Source organism: Phocoena sinus, chromosome 3, assembly GCF_008692025.1.
Source record: "Phocoena sinus isolate mPhoSin1 chromosome 3, mPhoSin1.pri, whole genome shotgun sequence".
Classification (NCBI taxonomy): Eukaryota; Metazoa; Chordata; class Mammalia; order Artiodactyla; family Phocoenidae; genus Phocoena; species Phocoena sinus.
Genome location: NC_045765.1, coordinates 67,158,998 through 67,177,699, shown reverse-complemented (window position 1 = coordinate 67,177,699; position 18,702 = coordinate 67,158,998). Strand labels below are relative to the sequence as shown.

Genomic DNA, 18,702 nt, shown 5'->3' with positions numbered 1-18,702 from the left:
GCAGGCTTTTCCCCGAACTCCCTCCCGGCTAGTCGTGGTGCACTAACCCCTTCAGGCTATGTTCAAGCCGCCAACCCCAGTCCTCTCCCTGAGCTCCGTCCAAAACCAAAACCTTAGCCTCAGCTCGCAGCCCCGCCCGCCCCGGTGGGTGAGCAGCAAGCCTCTCGGGTTGGTGAGTGCTGGTCGGCATCGATCTTCTGTGCAGGAATCTCCCCGCTTTGCCCTCCGCACCCGTCGCTGTGCACTACTCCGCGGTCCCGAAACTCCCCCCTCTGCCTCCCGCAGTCTCCGCCCGCGGAGGGGCTTCCTAGTGTGTGGAAACTTTTCCTCCTTCACAGCTCCCTCCCACTGGTGCAGGTGCCGTCCTTATTCTTTTGTCTCTGTTTTTTCTTTTGCCCTACCCAGTTACGTGGGGAGTTTCTTGCCTTTTGGGAGGTCTGAGGTCTTCTGCCAGCCTTCAGTAGGAGTTCTGTAGGAGTTGTTCCACGTGTGGATGTATTTCTGGTGTATCCGTGGGGAGGAAGGCGATCTCCGCGTCTTACTCTTCCGCCATCTTCAAGGTCCCCCTCTACATTTTTAATACTTTACATAAAATGGTGAAGAATATTTTTTCTTTAGATGACATATCTGTTCAGTTATGGTCAGATGTGAATTTTCCCCAAGATATTAAAACTTGATAAAACCACTGTCTTAAAAATAGCTGAATTAACTCAGTTGATGATAACTGAAAAACTATCAAAGGCAGTACTCAAATATTACAAATCACTTTACTGACTACCTGTAAAGCACGTTGAGATTCTTATATACATTTTGGGGTTTAAGTCTTTTGTTTTTCTCAAACGAAGTGTCTTTGGCTAGGATAATTATTCTCTTCTATCCAAAAAAAAAAGAGCCCTAATTTTAAACAGGTATTATTAAATTCCTCTGAGATAGATTTCATGCAGATGTATTTGTTAAAACATCCTTCTATTGACTGTGCACAGTTATTAACAATTCACATTTCACTTTATCTACCAAGTGGAAGAACATTTATTCTTTCATTAAAAAGTTAAGCCCTGGGCTTCCCTGGTGGCACAGTGGTTGAGAGTCCGCCTGCCGATGCAGGGGACACGGGTTCGTGCCCTGGTCCGAAAGGATCCCACATGCCGCAGAGCAGCTGGGCTCGTGAGCCATGGCCGCTGAGCCTGCGCGTCTGGAGCCTGTGCTCTGCAACAGGAGAGGCCACAACAGTGAGAGGCCCGCGTACAGCAAAAAAAAAAAAAAAAAAAGTTAAGCCCTTAGGGCAGCAACAGGATCACAGAGCATTTTTCCTATAAACGGCTCTGTCCAGTGAATGTGAAATGCTTCCATACTAATACAAAGGAGAAAAATAAATAAAACAAGTAGATTTCTCCCGTCTTCCATCATCCCCTCCCTGCCAATACACTCCTCTTATTTTATAAAATGCCAACAGGTAAACAGTTCCCACATTGGTACTTCCATTAATCACAAGAGGAATATTACCATTTATTTGGCACCACTGAGTTCAGAACATCCTTAGAGCTGTGTGAAAGTGGCAAAAGGAGCATGAGGCCACAGTCATTTCCTCAGGAAAATGAGTTCTGGACAGAGAGGGTGGAAAATCCTGAGGGCGTTCATCAGCCTCCCGCACCTTGCTGCTCAAGTTTCTGGAGCTGTTTTTCAAGTTTTGAGATGTCTACTCGATGCATCATCAGAAACTGGCCATTCAAATGAAAGACGGGGATGTCAAATTTATATCTGTCATACCAAGCAGAGTTTTCTGGAAGTGTGATGTCCACCTCCTGTAAAATAAACTGAAACAGAGACAGACTAAAGCTCTAGATTTCAGAGAACATGGAACAACGCAACGGCTGTAGTGACAAACTGATCCCCAGACTGCTTCTAATGCTGAGAGGCTTTTACTGTTGTTGTTGAGGTCCACAGTCAGCTAATGACCCTGAATTCCATAACCTGATTGATTTCTTTACATTCCCTAATTTTGCTACTTTTCTGTTACATCTATTAGGTTCAGCATCCAGGTACTACTCAGTTCCCAATGAAATAAACAATGTCCCAACTGGGAAGCTGCCTGAGAAACAAGAAAGACATGTTTTGGCTGTAAGATTGGGAAAGGTGTTATGGTTTGCTACAGGAAAACACTTTCATGGAAATGACAACATAAGATAAAAGGAATAGGGACAAAAACTTAACGGAAGGCCCAAATGCTGTACCTGCTAGTTAACTTTGACTCATTTTAAGAGTCAGAGTAAGAAAACCAGTACTGCTCAGAGAAGAACCACTTAGGTGTAATGACTTTTATGGAAATCAGCACTAAAATCTCTCTCAAGAAAATTTAAATGAAAAGATCATTCAATCTCTTAAAGGATCCAGGCAGATACTTTATACTACATACAGTATCTATTCCATATACATAAAGCTACACTGTATTATATTACCCTGTTTTTATAAGGCTCCAGTACTTCCTTGGCTTCATCACAAAGGGGGCACGGATCCTACAGGACGAAAAAAGCCATTAAACCCAAAGAATGGCATTCAGCCTGACAAAAACCACAAGAAGCAGATTATACTTATTTTAAGGGACAGTTTTCTACCAGGTTATACTGTTTTATTTTCCAAAGCAAAACACTGCCACAGAATCTTATAAATAGCTAGTATTTCATGGTAAATGGGCTTTCAGCATTTTTTAGTTGTGTTTTGATTTTTCTTGACAAATAAATCTATCTACTAAATGTTGATGCATTTGTTACACATATATGTGTGTATATATATGTGTATATATATGTACACACAATACATTTAGATGCTTACATTTTTTTGTTACTGGCTTCATCTAATTGATATCTAGGAAGATTATTTTCCATATCATTTATAGTCCTAGGGCTTCGTCCTTCCTAGGTCAGGAGCACCTTCCAGGCCTGGCTGACATCACCAGAATGTCTTAAAGTCTGTTTTGATTGGGGGGCACTGAGATTTGCCAGCCTGTTTTTCTGTGTTTTGGTTTTGTTTTTGTTTGTTTTGGCGGCGCCGCACGGCTTGCAGGATCTTAGTTTGCCGACCAGGGATTGAACCCGGGCCCATGGCAGTGAAAGTGCAAAGTCCTAACCACTGGACTGCCAGGGGATTCCCAAGCCTGTTTTTCCTAATAACCCATTGGGATGGAGTTAGATAGTGATCGTCCCATCTTTAAAAGGGAAAAATCTCTTTACTTTGGGCGATGATTGTACCAACTCTTCAATGTTTTGTCAGTTTTCTCATTACAAGTGTCAGCAATAGGTTTCCCAGACTAACTCTCCACCTTAGGAGCAAGCGAGTTTTAGTGCCCATTGTTGTTTGCACCCTAACCATCTAGAGGAGAAGTCTGCCGAGAATGCTATGGATCATTGGCAGATTTTAAAGGCTTCTCAGGCCTTGACTCAATGAACAGGTACTACTATAGGTTCTCTTGTATGAGCTAAAAATAGATTCAACGTTACTGATGCTTATATAAAACCTGCTTTTTAACATGACAGGAAAAGATGAGCTGTTATGGAGGCCCTTCCTCCAGCTTAACTCACCTTATTTTGAAATAAGAACCTGGATCATCAAAAGACAGTTTTCCTTCAGAAAGGTCCTTCTGGCCGTATTTTCCTGCTTCAGTGCTCATTATGTTATTTTAGCATTATCGATAAATAGATTATGGATAGTCTGTGACTTTTAAAAAAATTATTTATTTATTTTTGGCTGCGTTGGGTCTTTGTTGCTGCGGTGGGTTTTCTCTGGTTGCAGCAAGCGGGGGATACTCTTTGTTGCAGTGCACGGGCTTCTCATTGTGGTGGCTTCTTTTGTTGCGGAGCACGGGCTCTAGGCACGTGGGCTTCAGTAGTTGTGGTGCATGGGCTCAGTAGTTGTGGCGCACGGGCTTAGTTGCTCTATGGCATGTGGGATCTTCCCGGACCAGGGCTCCAATCCATGTCCCCTTGCATTGGCAGGCAGATTCTTAACCACTGAGCCACCAGGGAAGCCCAGTCTGTGATTTTTAAGATAACCACGTTAAAATTCTCTGAGAAAGTTTCAAAAAGTCAAGAGAGGATCTTAAAAGCAAAAGACAAGAACCAGTGAAATTGCAGAAGTACCAAATTTGGTACTATTTGCTTTTATAATAAAAAAACTTTAGTAGAGCTAGGATCAGGTTTTTTATTTTTTTTAAAACACAGAGAACGGGAATTCCCTGGTGGCCCAGTGGTTAAGACTCCATGCTTTCACTGCTGTGAGCCCGGGTTCCAACCCTGGTTGGGGAACTAAGATCCCACAAGCTGTGCAGTGCAGCCAGAAACAAAACAAAACAAACAACCCAGGGACTATGGAAGTCTGGGCAAATTATCACATTTATATGTATTTTTATGAGGAAAGGTCATCAAATTTTAAAGAAATCTATGAGCTGAAAAATGACAAGACCCAGTGGTCTGGAACATTTGTACATCCTTGTCTAGGATTTTCAGTGGTGCCAATACAGCACTTATTTACCCTATCCCTGAATTGTAGTGGACATTTGGTGGGTTGGCTGTCTACCACCCACTGCCCTTTCTTGTAGCAAGAATGCTGTGATTTTGCCTTACAAAACTGCTCTCAGCATGTGGCTGACTCCTCCCTGAACGCGGGTGGAACACCTGATTTAGGCTGAGGCATCCAGCACATCGTAGCCCTTCGACTACAAATGGCTCAGGGATCGGCCAATCAGAGCCAAAGGATAGTGTGAGGGTTTTGCTGGAGTTTCTGTAGATACCTGAAATGTGAGATCTGAGGCTTGGGATCGCTGCAGTTATCCATATGAAGAGCCAGAATGTGAACTAATTTAACCTAGAGAATGCAGTGCTGAAGAGACTGGTAATGTGCTTAAGTTTCAGAATCAAGCTACTCCTGAAACCAGACTAACCCGTGAAATCCTTTTTTTGTTTAAGCCACTCTGGGTAGTACTTTCTGTTATTTATAACTGAAAGAGACCTGATACTGTACTTTTTCTTTCAGAGGACTGTGAACTCCGGGAGGTGAGAATAATGTCTTAGTATATGTCTAATGACACAAATGAAGGGTTTGGTACAAATTTTAAGCTGAATGGAAGATTAGTGTGTTTTGCTTTGGCACATGTTTTTGGCTAACTTGGCTGTTGTTCAAACTGAAAAATAGTGCAGAATAGTTAGGCTGAGTGAGCACCATTAGCCTTAAGGGATTATTTTATTTTTGTGGTTAATTTCCACACACATTTCTCATATGTAGACACAAATGATGAAATAGTTTTGTTCCATAATAATGCAATATACACTTATGAATATGAAAAGTAAAGGTTAACTATTTTCAATAAATTTTTAAAAGACTTAAACTTTGTTATTAGATAACTGTCAGATATATTCAAATTGCTAAAATGTCTGAAATCTGAAAAAAATCTATCAAACAAGAGACCTTTTTTGTTTGAATTGCAGTATTATTCACTAAAGGTAATTCTATTACCCTGAACTTTATTTCCTTTTTGATTACAAATCACACAAAGTAATGTTAACTAGCAAAAGGAAATCCATAATGTTTGTCTTATAAATTTTAGAGGAAAAAGCTCTTAAAAATTTAAACTTGCTTTATAGCTTAAAACCAGTGTTAGGGATAAGAAAATAAGTACAGTCAGTCCATTATTTGTGGATTCTGTATTTGCGAATTCATCTATTAGCTAAAACTTATTTGTAACCCTAAAATCAATATCCAGGTTTTTGTAGTCATTCACAGACATGCAGGTGCATAGAGCAGCGAAAGATTTGAGTTGCTCAAAGTGCACATTTCTGGCTGAGGTGGGACAGGATGATGCTCTGCCTTCTTGTTCCAGCTCTCATACTGTAAACAAGTGTCCTTTTCTACTTAGTGCCACTGTTTTTGCATTTTTGTGCTTTTTCTTGGTTATTTTGGGATTTAAAATGGCCCAAGCATAGTGCTGAAGTGCCGTCCAATGTTTCTAAGCATAAGAAGGCTGTGATGTGCCTTACGGAGAAAATACTGTGTTAGATAAGCTTTGTTCAGGCATAAGTTACAGTGCTGTTGGCCCTGAGCTCAGTGTTAATGAATCAACAATATATGTTAAATAAGATGCCTTTAAACAGAAACACACATAAAACAAGGTTATGTATTGATCAGTTCAAAAATGTTGTGACCAGAAGCTCATAGGAACCTAACCCTATATTTGCCCTAGGAGCAGTGGTTCAGTACATGCTAATTCAGTGTTCGTGGTGACTTTATAGAACATGACTATCACAAATAATAAGAGTTGACTATATTTCTAAGTGATACACTTGTAAACATCTGATAGTTCTTTTCTTTCAATGTATGGATCAGATGACGATTAAATATATTAATTTACCTCCTGATAACAGTGACACAATGAAGTATCTGGGTAGGATAAAGAGTTACCACTGTTGTAACTGGAACTGAAAAATTGAGAAGCATGTCTGAAGAAAATTTATACCATTGCTTTCCTTTCAACATTTTTCCCCTTTCTTAAATGTACAACTTTCTTCACCCAACATTTTAATCCTTTATGTTTTTAAAGTAGTGATTTTACTTTTTACTCTGTACCTTTGTGAATAAGGTTAACACAGGCAGAGCAGTCTTGGAGGCAGATAGATTTCTCAAGAGCAGTTGAAAGGAGTGTTTGGCAAGTTGCATGCTATTTCCTTGAAACCAGAGCATCTTAATTCTGCCAAAAGAAAAAGAGACAGTAAACTTATGTGCCCTAGACTTTGCTCTTTATAACAGAAACAGTAAGCTGCAAATCTGTGATGGAATTTGAAGACTTCAGATGTGCTTCTTGGAGTCCAGGAGTGTCAGAGAGGCCAAGATGTTTGGCAAGTCTTCATGATGCCTCAATATTCACTGTATTCCAAATTTAGAATTTAGAATGGGAAAAAATCCAAATGTATGGATTAGTTGTGTGTCTAATCACTTGGTTTCTATAAGCAAATTCCATGGGTTTGTTAATTAGAATAAAAAATTAAATTTCACCTGCAGATTTTGCTAGCATCCTGATGATCCCCTAAAATGTGGGAAGTTTCCTGAAATGGTTTTTATTCGCAGAGATAGCTTATCTTATAGGTAAGCATTCAACAATGCCCAGACACCTTCATGGTAAAGGAGATAGTAAGCAAGAAGCACAAGTCTGTACCTGAAGGTTAAGGCTATTACTTATGAGATTTATGCCCCTCTGCTGCAAGAGGTGGGGAAACACAGAGCTGTCCTTAGAGGAACTTATAGGGGAGGTTAGGCTGAGTCAACCTGTCAAAAACAAAAATCTACTCAGCTTTTCTAAGAAGTATTTTAAAAGGAGATGGTCATCATTTTTTAAAACATCCACAAATGTACTAGTGTTTCTACTGGAGATATTCCAATAAGAACAGCTTGGTAATAGCAGCATGTCAAACACTAGGCTTTGAAGCTCTCTCATCCTGCTACTTTGCTCGACATAAGACACCCTACTTATTCCTAGGTATTCTACTGAGCCTCCAGCTTTGTCCTTTAAACTACAGATATGATGATTTCACTTTTAAAACACATATGCACTGTTGACTTTATCACTTATCAATATTCCTTGCATGAATTCATTCCTGGTATCTTCATTTCTTAACTTCTCTTTATCTCTCCAACTTCATCTATCAGTTTCCCCTCCCTTATCTTGGCAACTTGCAGCACAAAGATTCTCTTTCTGTTCCTTGAATAACCAAAGATCATTTTTTCATCAGGATTTCTGTACTTGCTGTTCCTCTGCATGAAAAACTCTTAAGTAGCTTCTCATCTGGCCTGGGCTTATGTCACCTCCTTAGAGATGCCTTAGTGAATACCTCACCAATGTGGGCCAGTCCACCACTCTTCTTCCTCGTATCTTGCTGCGGTTTTCTTTTATCCTTCACTATCTAAAATTATTTCTTTACCTATATGGCCCCTCTACTACAACATGCGTTCCATAGGAGCAGATACTTGTTCACCCCAATATTCCCGAGCATCTACAATTAACCTGGTACATAGTAGGTGTTCAAATAGTTGTTCGAATGTTAATAGTACTGGAGTGAGCCTTTCCCTCCATCTTTAGTCTCACCTCTAACCCTGATCAGACACTCAGTGTGCACAGCAGTCACTATGTGGGCGGATCTCATATGCTAACTAAAAGTCAGTGCTCCTCACGGTGTCCACAAGATGCAGGCCAGGGTGCTGCAGCTGGTCCCAGCCCCTTCACCACCACCTTGAATCTCCTCCTGCTCTGCTCCAGAGAGCATGCCTGTAATAATTATGTACTAATCTCTACTGGTGAGCAGGCTTCTCAGCATAAGATTAGCTTTAAACTCATTTCAAACAGAATGATATGACTTTAGAGAAAAGCACTAAATCCATAACAAAAAAGAGTAAAGAAGATGGGACAAAAGGATTGGATTCTGATCTGTGAAAACTATAATCTTTCCTTCTCTCTTAAATCCTTAGTCTTCCACTTCTCCCTGGATCTCCCTGCTAACTAAATGGTCCTGATAATGCATAAAAAAGGAATGTGATAAGGATTTTACAAGAACCCAGCATTATTCTAAGGAGGAAAATGGATCTAAACAATTTCACAATATGCTGTGCTGCTTTCAACTAAGTGATAAGCCCTGGTATATATATGTTCCATAAATTCAGCAGAACCAACACTCCAATAGGTGAATGTGGTTGGAGACAATAGCTTCCAAACATGGCTCTGTCTACAGAGGATATAAAGGAAGGCGAGGGCTTCCCTGGTGGTGCAATGGTTGAGAGTCCACCTGCCAATGCAGGGCACGCGGGTTCGTGCCCCGGTCCTGGAGGATCCCACATGCCGCGGAGCGGCTGGGCCCGTGAGCCATGGCCGCTGAGCCTGCGTGTCCGGAGCCTGTGCTCCGCAGCGGGAGAGGCCACAACAGTGAGAGGCCCGCGTACCGCAAAAAAAAAGAAAAAAAAAAAAAAGGAAGGGGAAGTATCAATGGAATGCTAGCCATGTTTACGACAGGTAGAAATTTCTGCATCGTTGGTTTACGCCAACAGTGGCACACCCTCCTAGGGTATGAAGTTAAAGAAACTGTATAAAATGAAGGAGAAAGAAAATTTTAAAAATCAGTTTTGTGAGAGTAAAGGTAGAAAGATAGCTCTTGGAAATGAGAAAGAGCAGGCTATCTAAGGCAGTGACCTAAGGTTACAACCAGGACAGTGAACGGCAGCTGTGTGCTTTTGGTGGAGGGATTTAAGATTTATTGATGTCAGGCTGGTAAGGAATGGAAAACTTACTGCTTTCACCTAACTGAGTTGAGACTGAGGTGTTAAGGCTTTTGTTAAAAAAAAAAAATTCACATTCACAATGGAAATCTGCTTTAGTATTTCCAACATGACAAAACACAGCATGTGGTCTTGGTTGCAACCAAGACAAATAAAACCTGTCAGAGTAAATAGAGTTGCTCTTCATTCCAGATTTGCTAGAATACTTGTTCAACCAACCCAAAAAGCTAAGTAAAGTCTTCAGAGATGCCACAACCATCTTGTTTAAAACTAGTTCTCTTTTCCATGTTAGTCTCTATTTCTCCTTTTTTTAAATATGTATTTAATCACTTAAACATGGCACATTTGTTTACTGAGAAATGCATTAGCATTATGCAATTTTACTACCTGCATATTTCCAAATGCTCTAGCGCACTAGGGCACGTGCGTTTTACCACACTGTTAAATTAACTTATTCTTTGTTGGCACTGTATTATAAAATTATATTAGAGTCTGACACAAAAAAGAATTCCCATACCTCTCCTAGGCAGAAATAAGATATTATGGCTAAGTTCTGGAGTTCACTTTGTTCTAGAAATAAAAAGTAAAATGAAAATGATACACTCAACTAGAACACCCCAAACCCTAACACCACTGCTGTCAGTGTCACAGTCCACCCCATCATGCTTTCTTGGAAGTAAAATCTTAATATTGGCTACTCTGACAATGTGACATTTTCATTAGTTCTATTATTTTGAACAGTATCTCAGCACTATAAGAATAGTCTGAAAGGCGGTCTATGCCTGTTGGCTCATGACTGTGGGCGGACAGCACCATTTTGATTATGTCACTGAATTTAGTCATGAAGTGTGTCCTTACTATACACAGAGGACACAATTTTATCCTCTGTATTTGTTACATGCCTCTGTGATATGAGCAAAAAGAGATGTGTTCATAATATCAAAGAAGCACAACTGGGTCACCTTGTCACAGACAAAAAAAAAAGCATAAGACTGGATTTAGAATGTGCCTAAAACAAATTCCACAGCCTAACAATAAAGATGGTGACTCCTGCTGTTTCAAGTCCACTGCCGCTCAGAGGCATGGATCACCCTGAAAGAGAAAGGGAATGCTGGCTTTTCAACAAAACTGAGGCCGACTTCAGTGGTCTTTATGGCAGAATCAAATAACAACATGGAGGAGGACTCACTGGACCAATTCAGCCCTCCTTGAAGCAAGATATAGAATTTTCCCTGTGAAGCACTGAAGGACATACCATTAAAACAACTGATTATTGCATAGAAAGAAGCCAGGGTCATTTGAGCCTTTATTAAGGATTATTCATTTCTTGCATGAGGAGCCGCCCAGGCTACGGCTGCACATCACTTATGTGGGGTTCTTGGATTCTTCAAATGCTGTGTGTGTCTGATTAGAAGGGAAACAACATTGTTCTTGCTTGAGTAGAGAAACTGACCTTCACCGACCAGAAATTTTATTCATATGAAGAGTCCTTGAGCACACCAAATCTCCAAGCTCATATGATCCCTCATCAGCAAGCTGCAGTGTTCTTAGCTCATGTGCAAAATCAAAAAGTTTATATAAACTCAGGTACTGCCTTCATTATTAACAGATAATGTTGGAGCTTCTTCACAAGAATACAATGTAAATTTACACTACACTTTACAACACTATTTACAAACACTATTACCGTCACTCTCGCTGAACCTGTGTTCCAGAAAGAGAGGCTCAGGGCTTCCATCCCATCATTTATGCCATGTGAGATGTTAAGTGCTCCATTTCACATTCTTTATCATCTAAGTACAGCATTCCTATTTTTACACAATGACTAGAAACACATGTGCGCACACACACACACAAACACAAACACATCCCTCTCTTGGGAACAAAATCCATTATTTTAGATTGCTGAAAGTTTATGTAATGAGGTGAGGTTGCTCTTAGGGGACTCATCTGGGTCACTGGGCTCTACCTAATCCAGGGAAACAGGGACAAATGATGCCTCCCCAGTGGTCTTACATGCTTTTGGTCAGTCAGCTGTGTCCAAACTTCCCTCTCTCCCAAACAAGTGAGAGCCTACCCTAGGATCTTGGGTCCAAGTGTGGAGCCAAGAGTGACAAGGACACGCAGCATATAGAGACACAATCAAAGCTGTAAATTGAGCAGATACTTGAGGGTTCAATTCCAAGGGGCTAAGCAGGGTCAGAATGAGGCTATAGAACAGAAACAGAGGGTAGGGGGTGAAGGCAACCTTGGAGCGGGGCCCTCTCTCCCTGCGTGCGTGAGATCTCAGGTGCTTTTTCAGCACCTCAGCCACAGCAGTCAGGGTACCCAGCCAGGGGAACTGCCAAGGAGGTAGCACCAACTCAGACATGATATTACAAGGATCCCAGCTCACCACCCACCTGTGGGCCCACTTGTACATGGCCTCATGCTCAGCTTCATTCTTTCTTTTTTTTTAATAACATTATATTAGTTTCAGGTGTAAAACATAATGATTTGATATTTGCATACATTGCGAAATGATCACCACAGCCTCGCCTGGCTATGCATTTGGACTGCTGATTTGATCCCACATAACACGTGAAACCCTGAGCAGACATTCCCTGCAGCTTCTACTTCCAGGCTTCAGTGCCAACAGGTTTACCACATGGGGGGCAGAGAAGCCTGTGGAGAATCAGTCCCAGAAAGGAATGACTGGTCATATGAGTTCCTACAGACAAAACCCCTTTTTTTTTTTTTTTAAATTATTACCATGACTGTGAGGTTTCCAAGTATCTGGATGTCTCTACTACACTGTTTGAATGCAATGGGTGCTCTGTTAATTTGCATTCAACACACTGATTTCTGCAAAAGTTTTCTAACTATTTGAAGTGTGGGCCTGGCCTAACCAGTAAGATTATAATTTCACTGAAGGTATATGGCATTTACATATCCATCACTTGGTACATACACTCTGCCCCCATATCCCCCCCTCACTGCTTCAAATTCTTAGCAAAATAAGCCATTATTGTTTTTTCTTCATCCTGTCTGGTGTTTAGTCCATTTCTTTCCCTCCAAATAAAACTCCCACATGGAGAAATCAACTCCACATTCTGGATACAAGCAACAAGAATTATAGAGAGATGTACTCCAGCAGATTCAGGAGGAGGGAGTTAAATTCCTCACTGAAACAATATAAATACAAGAGAGATCACAACAGGGACATCTAATGGGCAACTTTAAATGTCATAAGAGAAAGGAAGAGTACTGTGGGCTGAGACTGGAAGTGGTTTCACGAGAGAAGGATCCTAAATCATGTAGGATTTCGATACGTAGAAAAAGGGGAAGCATTCCGAAGCCAGGGTTAGACACAAAGGCATGAAGTAGGAATGCTGTGGCCTTTTGGATGGGAGCCAATGAAGGGTTTTAAACGAGAGTGATGTGATAAAATCGGTGTTTTAGGAGATTGATCTGGCAGCAGCGAGCAGGATGGCTGCAAAGGAAAGAAGAATGGTGACAGGAAAGAGTTCAATTATGAAAATCCAGGTGTGGGATGAGATCATTCATTCAACAATTACCTACTGTTTTCCATGTCTTAGATACTCATAGGTACTGGGTTCAGTGGTGAACAGAAAAGTCAGGTCCCTGGCCTCATGGGGTCCATATTATAGGGAAGTTAAAGAGACTCTTTTATGTCTCTCAACATCAGACAGTGGTAAGCAGAGGGGAGGGAGTGAAACAAGGTGATGTGATGGTGACTAAGGCAGGTCCTTTAAATAAAATGCTCTGAGCAGGTGTCATTTTTGCTGAGGCTAAAGGCTGAGAAGGTACAAAGATCTGAAGGAAGAGCATTTTGGGGAGAGGGAACAGTAAGTGCAAAGACTCTGGGGTAAGGACAACCTTGACTTTGTGGAAGAAACAGAAAGGACCATGTGGCTAAAGCACAGTAAGCAAGGGGAAGAGTGGAGGAGACCCGTCAGCGGGGGTTGGATCACCTAAGGCCTCACAGGCTATGTTAAAGAACTGAGGTTCTATTTTCACACAGTTAGATTTAGAGGAGGGAAGTGATGGGTCTCATGTACATTTTATATTTATTTATTTAAAAGACTTTTTTTTTGATGTGGACCATTTTTAAAGTCTTTATTGAATTTGTTACAATATTGTTTCTGTTTTATGTTTTGGTGTTTTGGCCACGAGGCATGTGGGATCTTAGCTCCCTGACCAGGGATCGAACCCTCACCCCCCGCATTGGAAGGTGAAGTCTTAACCACTGGATCACCAGAGAAGTCCCTCATGTACATATTAAAAAGATGACTTTAATGCTGTGTGAGAATGGATGTCAAGAGTGGAAGCAGGGACCCAGTTAGGGGCTACTGCTGTAGTCCAGGTGAGAAAGGAGGGTGGTGTGGACAGGGCCAAAAGGACCTGCCAATGAACTGGATATGAGGAATTAAAAATGACAGTAAGGACTATTCTAGTTTTGGTTTTGAGCTGCTGGGTGGGTGGCAGTGCCATTTACTAAAGTGGCAGCTGAGGCAGGAACAGATTCAGGGATGTGTGGGTCTGGGAGCTCAGTGAGGGACAAGCTGAGACTCAAGTAGAAAGTCGCGTGTACAGGTTTGGTAGTCAGGAGAAAAACCAAGGCTGAAGATAAAATTTCGAGACTCCCTCAGTTTAAGGGCTGTAATTACACCTGAGATCATGAGACCATCTAAATAGCAGAGAAAAAGAAGAGGACCCAGGACAAATCTCTGAGGCAATCCAACATCAGAAGTTGGGTAGAGAGGAGCCAGCAAAGGAGGTAGAAATGTTGGTGAGGTAGGAGGGAAATCAGAAAAGTGGGCCATCATGGAAGCCAACAGGAGAAAGTGTCTCCAGAGAGAGGGGAGTGGCCCACTGTCAAAAAGAGTGATAAGGGCTTGGACTAGAATAGGGGTAGTCAAAGAAGCTACCACAAATCAGATGAGATGCGTCTCATGTTGCTCCAAAAGAATGAAACCTGCCAACCAATGCCTACCCCTAAAATGAACTACCTTGTCTGAATCTTGCCTAATTTCACATCTTAAGTAAAAGGGGATATTTCTGAGGATGGAGGCAGTGGGGTAGGGGAGAAGAGTAAAAGCAAAATTTGGTTGGGTGTCTTAAAAAGAGATAATAAATGTAAAAATCATTGTATAAGTTAAAAAGCAGAATAGAGAAATAAGGCTTAACTATTTATTACTAAATAATACAAAAAATAAGGTATTGTTACTAATAATGATAATGATGATGTTTCTACTGACTGAAATGTGCTTTTACTGGCCCCAAAAGGAAGATTTAAAACTCAGGCATAATAGTCTCAGAAATAGGGAACTGTAAAACTGAAAAATATTTCAAACAGAAATAGCTGAAAACTTCAGATTGTGAACATTACTTAAATAGGAATTCCTAAGACATGATATCACTGATTAAAGATGCAGCATATTTATCTTCTCCTAAGACTGAATACCTAGACCAGCAAATACCTCGGCACCAGGTACTGGCTTACCTTACTCAGGTCTCACATAGTTACAGAACAGGATACTGAAATTCAGTTTGCAAGGGGTAGAGGTTTCCCCTTGATAGGTTCTGAACAAAAGTCACTTCCCTTCCAGTTGCTCCTTCCCAATACCTGCCTTTATATTTTCAAGAAAGAGAAAATTCAGTACCACTATTATTTTACCAATGATATCTTCAACCCAACCCTTGTACATCAAAACAGAAGCTGCCTAGGCAGTGGTAAAGTTGGATTTATAAATAATCTTTAAAGACAAAACTTGTTCCAAAGTATTTTTGAATAAATTGTATAGAGAGGTCAAAGTAAATTTAAATGAACATAGTTCCCATGAACTCGTCAGGGGAATTAAGCACAAATGGTATGATTCTTCATCTAGAGCTTTAAAGTTACTCTTTCTTACAGAGTTTCAGTTGTTATTCAGCATGTTTGAATACCTGGGTGCATTTCTGTGTGCAGATTTCATAAATATAAACCCCAAAGACAGGCAATTCCACTAATTAGTTCTCTGATGCTAGGCAGTTCCTCATCTCTTTAAGCCTGTTTCATCAACTGTAAAATGGAAATACAACCCCCTGTCCTGTTCTGTCGTTTTAGAGACTAGGAGAAACTCTGCACATAGGCTCTGCTTTTTAAATATCTTCCAGATCAGAGAAGGGGAAACCACATACAGAAGAAATGCCATGGCAATAGCTCAAGACGTCAAAGGTCTCCAAAGAAAGGCTTGAAAGTAGTTACCTGTAGGAGTCTAAAATGCTAGGCCATTAAAAGAGGACCAAAATTCATACACAGATCTGGGCAGAAGTGTAAATGGACTTGCTCTTTGCAAACTCGCTTCTCTAGCTCCTCAGTCATAACTGGAAAGCCTTGGCATCAGAAAAGACCCAGCAGGAAAATGGGGGAGGTGACATTAGGGTGCCTGGACACTGATCTTGCAACTGTTTGAGCATCTGAGATGGAAAAGTGCCTCTGAAAAGGAAGAATAATGTGTTTCTTTCTTATTGATGGACACATTTAAAGAATGATTTTTAATGGCAGACCCTCATCATCTTGGCATTCTCCTCCATGTCCAGAAGTGCTGCTGTGTTTGCCTAGACCTATAGCAAGCTGACAAATGTGAAATGAAAGGGAGGAGGAATCTTCAGAGTAAGCAAGAGTTTGTTTTAGAATCTTTGGACCTTAGCAGTCACATTTTCCAGATCATTGCTTCAGAGGAGTCTACTTGGTAATGGGGTTGGTTTCCAGAAAAACATTCAGCTAAGAAAAATAAAATGAAGATGCTGATCAAGAACAGTAATATAGGGCTTCCCTGGTGGCGCAGTGGTTGAGAGTCCGCCTGCCGATGCAGGGGACACGGGTTCGTGCCCCGGTCCGGGAAGATCCCACATGCTGCAGAGCGGCTGGGCCTGTGAGCCGTGGCCGCTGGGCCTGCACGTCCGGAGCCTGTGCTCCACAACAGGAGAGGCCACAACAGTGAGAGGCCCACGTACCGCAAAAAAAAAAAAAAGAACAGTAATATACTGTTACTATACACTCCCTCTAGCACCCAGGGGTCCAAAGGGGATTCTGGACTAATTCTTGTTAACACAGTGGGGCTTGCACACTTGTACCCCTCCCCTTATCCTCAACCTTAAATATACTGACTCAGCATCTGGCCTAGGGCAGAGGCATATTCTGAATTCAGAGTGTGCAACAATGTTCAGTACTATTAAGACATAATGGCTGCTCTTCAATACGTGATGCTGGGAAAACTGGACAGCTACATGTAAAAGAATGAAATTAGAACACTTCCTAACACCATACACAAAAATAAACTCAAAACGGATTAAAGACCTAAATGTAAGGCCAGACACTATAAAACTCTTAGAGGAAAACATAGGCAGAACACTCTATGACATAAATCACAGCAAAATCCTTTTTGACCCACCTCCTAGAGAAAGGGAAATAAAAACAAAAATAAAAAAATGGGACCTAATGAAACTTAAATGCTTTTGCACAGCAAAGGAAACCATAAACAAGACAAAAGGACAACCCTCAGAATGGGAGAAAATATTTGCAAACGAAGCAATTGACAATGGATTAATCTCCAAAATATACAAGCAGCTCATGCAGCTCCATATCAAAAAAACAAACAACCCAATCTAAAAATGGGCAGAAGACCTAAATAGACATTTCTCCAAAGAAGATATACAGATTGCCAACAAACACATGAAAGGATACTCAACATTACTAATCACTAGAGAAATTCAAATCAAAACTACAATGAGGTGTCACCTCACACCTGTCAGAATGGCCATCATCAAAAATTCTACAAACAATAAATGCTGGAGAGGGTGTGGAGAAAAGGGAACCCTCTTGCACTGTTGGTGGGAATGTAAATTGATACAGCCACTATTGAGAACAGTATGGAGGTTCCTTAAAAAACTAAAAATAGAACTACCATATGACCCAGCAATCCCACTATTGGGCATATACCCTGAGAAAACCATAATTCAAAAAGAGACATGCATCACAATGTTCACTGCAGCTCTATTTACAATAGCCTGGACATGGAAGCAACCTAAGTGTCCACAGACAGATAAAGAAGATGTGGTACATATACACAATGGAATATTACTCAGCCATAAAAAGAAATGAAACTGAGTTATTTGTAGTGAGGTGGATGGACCTACAGAGTCTGTCATACAGAGTGAAGTAAGTCAGAAAGAGAAAAACAAATACCGTATGCTAACACATGTATATGGAATCTAAAAACAAAAATGGTTCTGATGAACCTAGGGGCAGGACAGGAATAAAGATGCAGATGTAGAGAATGGACTTGAGGACACGGGGAGGGGGAAGGGTAAGCTGAGATGAAGTGAGAGAGTGGCATGGACATATATACACTACCAAATGTAAAATAGCTAGCTAGTAGGAAGCCGCCACATAGTACAGGGAGATCAGCTTGGTGCTTTGTGACCACCTAGAGGGGTGGGATAGGGAGGGTGGGAGGGAGGCGCAACGGGGAGGGTATATGGGGATATATGTATATGTATAGCTGATTCACTTGGTTAAACAGCAGCAACTAACACACCGTTGTAAAGCAATTATACTACAATAAAGATGTTAAAAAAAGACTTAATGGCTGCAAAGCTGAAAGCCAAGAAAGCCTGAATAATGTGGTTGGGTTATATCATACATGAGGGCTTAATAGAATTTAAAAACCAATTTGAAAATTCCCTCATTCCATAAAGATAGCATTTAAGATGACGGCAAAATCATGCTAGTTCAAGGGATGGGAACAAAGTACATAAGGAATTATGCAGCCTCCTCTCCACATTATCCTTCTTAACCAAAATGACCCATTCCCTTTGAAGGTATATCTGATACTTAATACTGACCCAGAAAGAAGGCAATTTCATTAAAACATCTTAGTCTTATTGTGCCCAGCTAGTAATGCCAGTTTCCTTGCTATTTAAAAAGCACACAACTTCATTTCTAAAAGTAACTGTTTGCAAGTCAAACTCCATCCACCCAGGCAATGCCTTCCATTTGTCACTAATACTCCACCATTTCCAATTCATCTTGCCTAAGAGGCGCGTTATCCACATGACCACACAAGACCTGAAAGATGCTTCATTCATTTTTAGCCATTTTGTAGCAAATGACCTTGGAACATTTGAGATATTAAATCCAGCATTTCTTTGGACTTGTGACACTAATACCTGAATGTTGGGAACTATCCACTCTTGAGGTCATGCCTCAGCTACCCTCAGTTATGTGAGATTCTGCAATTCTCTGAGTCCTATTCTGTTACTTAAAACTTGTCACTGATAGAAAATCTTAATATTTTGGAACTGGATGCCAAGACACTTTGGAGATTTCCCTTGCTTTATGGATAAAGA

The 18,702-nt window shown here is 40.9% G+C and overlaps 2 protein-coding genes across 6 annotated transcripts in view; one reads left to right on the top strand and one right to left on the bottom strand.

Moving 5' to 3' along the window:
- The window catches only part of MEGF10 (multiple EGF like domains 10), a 393,852-nt gene that overhangs the window by 29,852 nt on the left and 345,298 nt on the right, over positions 1-18,702 (top strand). The gene's annotated exons all lie outside the window — the stretch shown is intronic.
- Positions 1-18,702, bottom strand: part of C3H5orf63 (chromosome 3 C5orf63 homolog) — a 33,009-nt gene that overhangs the window by 10,602 nt on the left and 3,705 nt on the right. Inside the window, exons 2-4 of one of the 3 annotated variants that reach the window (XM_032627812.1) lie at positions 6,613-6,733; positions 2,457-2,513; positions 749-1,814 (exon numbers count right to left, since the gene is read on the bottom strand). In XM_032627812.1, the coding sequence (XP_032483703.1) occupies positions 1,638-1,814; positions 2,457-2,513; positions 6,613-6,726 (348 nt within the window). In that variant the 5' untranslated portion in view covers positions 6,727-6,733 and the 3' untranslated portion in view covers positions 749-1,637. Of the gene's footprint in view, positions 1-748; positions 1,815-2,456; positions 2,514-6,612; positions 6,734-18,702 lie in introns of those variants that run through there. The other 2 variants (XM_032627811.1, XM_032627813.1) reach the window with 2 other exon arrangements.